The sequence below is a fragment of the Ursus maritimus genome, unplaced genomic scaffold, assembly GCF_017311325.1.
Source record: "Ursus maritimus isolate PB19 unplaced genomic scaffold, ASM1731132v1 scaffold_12, whole genome shotgun sequence".
In the NCBI taxonomy this organism is placed as follows: Eukaryota; Metazoa; Chordata; class Mammalia; order Carnivora; family Ursidae; genus Ursus; species Ursus maritimus.
In genome coordinates this window covers 34,510,044-34,516,357 of record NW_024423564.1, presented here as the reverse complement: position 1 = coordinate 34,516,357, position 6,314 = coordinate 34,510,044, and the positions used below count along the sequence as shown (strand labels likewise).

Here is a 6,314-nt window from a genome sequence, read left to right as displayed (position 1 = left end):
CTTCACGGGTGTCTTCACGGGCTTAGCTTCATTATGGCTATTCAGTCAATTAAAAGAGGGCCGAGCATTCTTCTCCCCCACCCCGAATGATTAAAGGATTAATGGGCTAATAAGCTGAAAACACTTCCAACCTCATGAAATTAGTCTACAGACCTGGGACGTGGCATGCCCCGTAGTAGGAAGGGTGGCATCCGCAGATGAACAGAGCTGTACCACCTGCTCCCATGTCTCCCCCACCGCCCGCCACCTGATACTGATGTTGCTGACTTCACCCGGTCTTGGATCCTGGGCCATCCGACCACGGGCTGTGCGTGTTCTCAGCATGCCCAGTGAAACAGGGGCAGCGAAATTCCTAAATTTTGATTGTTAGTATTTATAAAAAGCATCAAAGGGCTGATGGTAAGGGCAATGAGAGCTTTGTTAGAGGCTTGCATTTATTCTATCGTTTACTATTGTTTGTAATTGGAATTACATAAATGGGGGCCATAATTGTTTCAGTGCTTAGTGTTTCTAAAGATCACATCATGGCCCAAAGTCTACCACTCACTTTTTAAAAAATTTCACCAAAAATCTTCAACAATTTATTTCCCAAAATTCTTTCTTTCCAAGCAGGCAGTCCTCACAAAGAACCAAATTCCGTCACCAACACCGATGTATGAGAACACCTTGGGCAGTGCTACAAATCTAAGAAAATTAAATCTTGTTTGGCTAGGGAGTAGCCCAAGCTTTGAGTCAAGGGTTGGTCTGAAAAGGTCTAGATTGAATTTTTAGAACCGTCATCTCGATGACTTGCAGGTAAGCTTGGGGTCCTGGGATTTGAGGGAAAATGTTCTTTCTTCATTTTTTCTCCAACTAAGAGATGGGCTTGCCATGCTCTGGGTGAGCCTTGTGACCGTTGCCCCTTGTCATTTCCAAATACAACTTCTTTACTCTTGCACCATCTCTGAGATATGTGTGTGTACATAAAAACAAAAGCTATATATTTCCATCATACATTTCCACACTTGGATCCCCTCCAGACACTATTCTGAATATGACATTCTGCTGCAGGGTACTAAAAATGGTGCTCTCCTCAAAATAAAACCTTTAAAGATCCCTTAGTAGCTATTCAGGGACTGGAATTCAATTTCAATCCTCCACCCTTTGGCCAGCTGTAGATTCAAAGTGCTTACATAAAACACTGAGAGTATGTACTTCATGGCAAATCTGATTTTTCTTCTGCAATAGAAATGTGTGTTATAGTTACCACAGACGATATTTTTACTTAGAAAATATGCAAAGCAATAATGCACCTCAACAAGAGAGAATGAATTATTTTATTCGATTTTATTTTATGGGTAGTTTTGATATAAGCTTCAGATAGACCCACTTACTACATGGACTTTGTGCAATCTACACCTTCAAATCATAATACTCTCTATTTTAGGCCATTACATCTAAAAAGCACGACTTCTCAAATCGTTTTATTACAAGTAGTTCTCGCACTTAAATGTTACATCACGATAGCAAAAAAAGGTAAACTTCTTTTGCAAACTACATAAATACTATAATAACTGCCTTGAAGTTATTCTTATTTTAAAATCAGAATATATTCTAAATGCTTTACATAAAAAACTTTGGTCAGTAGCCTATGTGTACAACACTCTTTTTTACTGACTTGCCTTTCACGTTGCTTACCTAGGTCTTTGAAGGAGAAAATTGTAAATTGAACTCAGATCAAAATTCAGTCCATAAGTAAGACAAGTACCAGAAATATGTCGGTAACTGTGGGCAAAATATGACATGTGAAAATTATTCCACATACTAAGTCTGATGAGCCATCAGTGGTATGGAGGTAACTAAAAATACGGACTCAAGTCAAGCTCATATTTGATCCTATATGAAAGGAATTCAGCCCACTTATCAATATACCTTTTACTCCGCTGTATGTCTGTATGTCTGTTTGCAAATGAATCACCTCCCACTTATCAATATACCTTTTACTCTGCTGTATGTCCATATGTCTGTTTGCAAATGAATCACCTCTTTCTCTTTTCTTTTAGAGCACACAGTTCATTTCTACAGCTAAAGTCCTAGACTGAACAGTCCAGATGGCCAGTGAATTTATTTCACCATCACTGCCCTTGAGGTCTTTAAATACAAATTAGAAATGTATAAACAAACAGGTGTGTATACACACCCATGCACACTAGGACAACCACATCAAGGCCTTTTTTTTTTTTTTCTGCTTCAAGAGAAGTTTCTAACATTTACCTTTTTTGTTATTAATTTAACTAAATCTTCCTCAGAATGTTCTTTTAGTTAAAAGTCAAGTCTAATCTGGAGCCCTGACTGACTTGTTATTCTGAGATTCCTACTGAACACCTAGCTACTGGCCACGGTTTCTTTGAGGAAACAAATATCATAGCTGAAGCATTTTCAAAACTTTAAATGCATGCAGAAAGAACTACATAGGCTTTCCAAGCAGCTATATCAAGTGGCTCAAGTAACATTATTATTTATCTTGGCCTAAGCCTTTTATCAACAACATCCTTTTAAAACACAAAGAGAATGGCTACAAGATGGCGGCAGGGCCCAGAATGGTGCTCCAAGCGGTTCCAAGGACATCACCGAGGGTTCCACTGTGCTGTCTTCCCTCTTTTGTGCATTTTCTCCAAACGCACTGTGTCCCCATGCTTTGAAACTATGTAAAATAGATTTTTAAAAATCCACCAGTGATTAGTTTAGACCTGAAATAACACTGTAGGTGGGTGTTGTTAGAGACAGGTAGCCATTCTTAACAGCTCCTCTCCCAGAGGAGGCCCTGGTGGGCACGGGGACACCCACAGCTTAGGAACTGTTCTTGTTGCAGACCGTGCCTGGGCTGATACTGTCTTCCTTATACTGGCTGCCCGTGTCGCTCCTGCTCAGGATGGTGGAGGGGATGCGGGAGGGGCGTCTGTCTGGGTTCTTGTCCTGAAAGCAGCAGCAGATCATCTTCTTCATGGTTCTGTACATGTCCTCGTCCTTGTAGGAGTAGATGATGGGGTTCATGACAGAGTTCAGCAGCGCCAGCAGCAGGAACCACCTTTTCACGTGCTGCACGCCGCACTGCGTGCAGTTCAGGCCGTCGAGCAGCAGAACTACCAGGCCCGGGGTCCAGCACACGACGAAGGCCCCTGCGGGGAGACAAAAGGAAGCGGGCTGCTTACCAAGGCTTCTTCTGGCCCAGCTTTCAGTCAGTGGCATCAAGGGACCTTAAGGATTTGTTCTGACCACTGCAAAGCAAACTTCCACCCTTCTTCTGAGCACTGGAGACCTGGGCTTGTTAGAGGCCAACGGCCAGGCACTCCCTTGACTGTTCACCGCGTTCTATTTCAACTCCTTATCTGCTTACCCAGGGCGCGTCTTGAGGGGCTCACATTTACCAGCCGCTTACTAAGCACTCCACATACCTCATCTCTGTCAGCGCTCTGAACCACACTAGGAGGCTGCTGTAGTCATCATCCATGCTTTGCAGATGAGAAAACCAAGGCCAAATGCCAGGAGTGTACGTGGGAGGGCCTCGCGCCTTTAGCCCGGCGCTCCGCTGTTCTCTAACTCAGATGTTCTAAATGCTTTCCTGACAAGACGACGCACTGCATCTATGGCGTTCTGCTAGCCTCTTATCTAAGTCAGCTGCTCACAAATTTTATTCTTTATAAATCCACGCTAATGCTGAGTAAGCACTGTATTCTTTTTGACATATTCATAGGCCATCTGCTTATTTCTGCTCTGGATTAAGTTTTTTGTTCTTGTTGGTTGTTGTCAGAAATAAATCTTTCTGTTTCATGATGAGGTAGAGATGTGTTTGTAGCAGATTTATTTATTTAGCACCATTTTAGCACCAACTGTACACGAAGGGTAGTGTCTTCTGAGTCACTAGACATCTGCTCATACTTAACTTACCACTAAAACTTTCTGACATGTTTTTCCTAAAATACGAAACATAGGTTCAATATTCCCCTACTTTGTCACCATCACCTTGGATAACCATGACAGCTCACAGTCATATAATGCTTACCGTGAGCCAGGCACTGGTGTAAATGCTTTCCTTTATTAACTTCTAGAACCACACTATGAGGTAGGCATTGTTATCTTCCCCAGGAAAGGGAGGTGCAAAGAAAGTTAACTTGCTCACCATCAAACAGCTTGTAAGGGACATCGAATGTGGAATGTTGGCAGTCTTTCTCCATAGGCTGTGCTCCCGGCCACTACATATGTGACCTGTCTCCATACTGTGAAATGGTTTCTTTCCCCCAAAGTCCTTATCATTTCTAAATGCCCTTGCTTATCCATTCAATAAACATCCCCTGTGAGCTTACAATGTGCCAGGAACTGCACTAGACTGTAAATGAGGCAAAGACTATGCACTCCAGGAGCTAAGGTGCTAACGGGGAGACAGAAGAAACTAGCAAGTCTGTAAATCACATCACCAACTAGTTATTCTCACAAGTTAGAATTAGTCCTGGATGGTATTCCTCTTGTCGCTTTATCTTCATTCTGAGAGATACACTAATAAGCAAGTCAAGAATTCTAAAAAGGCTGTGTGAGGCCATAAAATGCCATGAGCCTCAGGGTCAGACAGGTGTGACCGGCTCCTCGTTAATGAGTTGCACAAATGAGGCAAATCACTGCACTTCTCTGAACCCCCATTCCCTCATTTTTTATTTTATTTTTTTTAGATTTTATTTATTCATCTGAGAGGGAGAGAGAGAGAGAGAGAGAAAGCACGAGCATGAGTGGGGGGAAGGGCAGAGGGAGAGGGACAAGCAGACCCCCTGCTGAGCAGGGAGCCAGACACAGGGGTCTATCCCAGGACCCTAGATCAGGACCTGAGCCAAAGTCAGAAGCTCAACCAGCTGAGCCACCCAAGCACCCTCCCATTCCCTCATTTATAAAATAAGGAAAACAATCCCGACTGTGTGGGTGGTCGTGAGGGGTCAGAAGTACTGGAAAGTGGTGCCCAGTACTGAGTTGGGTTCACTAAGTAGCGGTTATCATGAGATGCTTTGTCAAAGACAAAATTAGATGTTTAGGAGTTATCAGGAGGGTTTAATTCCCCATTTCATAATTACAGCTCACCAATGGTTCCCTTTTCACTCCTTTCTGTATTATTTTTGGTCTGGCCGACATATGTGAATTAAAAACTTGGGGATAAGAGATCAGAGATTGGGTCCTAGCCTTTACTTACTGTACAACTCTGGGAGACCCATGTCATCTGTCTGGGGTTTGGCTTCCTAAACTATAAATTGAGGACTTAAGGCAGGTTCTGGGTTTTTCCAATTTGGGGCCAGGTGACCTTGGTGGGTATGCAGTCAATTTAATGGGTTTGGACAAGTTTGGGGATTTTAAAATGCAAGAATGGAATGGAATCGCTCAGAGTATATTGCACAGACTAAGGGAAGTTTTGCTTCATGCAACTTTCATTTCAGTTTTACATACTATGTTTATGTGAATATTGGTTATGAAGTAAACTATTATTTCTTACTGTTAGGCTTTGTCAAAAAATTTGGAAAACACTAGTTTAGATAATCTTGAAGGCCCCCTCCAGCTCCAATGGTCTGTATTCCCCCTAACAGTAACACTTTTGTTCTCTGCTCTTCCCGAGAGAGGGTTACTATGTTGTCAAGAGGCAAGAACTAAACAAACCAGACATCAAAGGCTCTTGCTGCCAATTTTGATGTGAGGACTCCTTTCTGTGTGAAATTGCATAATTCCAAAGAAATCCCAGTGGGAGAGTTCCAATGTCCTTGTGTTAACAGGAAAGAGGGAAAAATATTGATTAACTTTATACTTTGTTAAATATGCATGTCAAAATTTAATAAAATTTAATAAATTTCCAAACCAATGGAAGGGGAAGGATGGAACCAAAGGAAAGGAAAACAAGATCTTAATATAAAAAAAGGGGGACGGGAGTCAAACATAGAAGAGTGGGACAAAGAAAGAACAAAAGAAGATACTGGAAATGAATCCAAATATACTGACAATCAAATTCAATGTTAATTGTATTGTTTTTTAAAAACAGGTGAATCTAAACAAGTTGATGTCTAGTATTAGATCTGTATGTGGTACAAACGATAAGGAAAAGCAAGATGATTAACATGAAGTTTATGTTACGGTTATTTCTCCATAAGAGAGGGTGCTCACTGGGGCAGGTCCACACAGGTGAGGCTGAAGATATTAGACATGTTCTACTACATTGGGTGGCGGGTATACAGGCATTTTTAAAGTTTTTTTAAAAATTCTTTTAGGTGTTCTTCTTTATACTGTACATATGTCGCTTATCATTTTGT

The 6,314-nt window shown here is 41.7% G+C and overlaps 1 protein-coding gene across 1 annotated transcript in view; it reads right to left on the bottom strand.

Annotated features, from left to right (window-relative positions):
* Positions 1 to 2,248: 2,248 nt before the first annotated feature.
* Positions 2,249 to 6,314, bottom strand: part of LPAR3 (lysophosphatidic acid receptor 3) — a 49,648-nt gene continuing 45,582 nt past the window's right edge. The window contains exon 2 of the mRNA XM_008690658.2: positions 2,249 to 3,158. Coding sequence (XP_008688880.1) covers positions 2,830 to 3,158 — 329 coding nt within the window. The 3' untranslated portion in view covers positions 2,249 to 2,829. The remainder of the gene's footprint in view (positions 3,159 to 6,314) is intronic.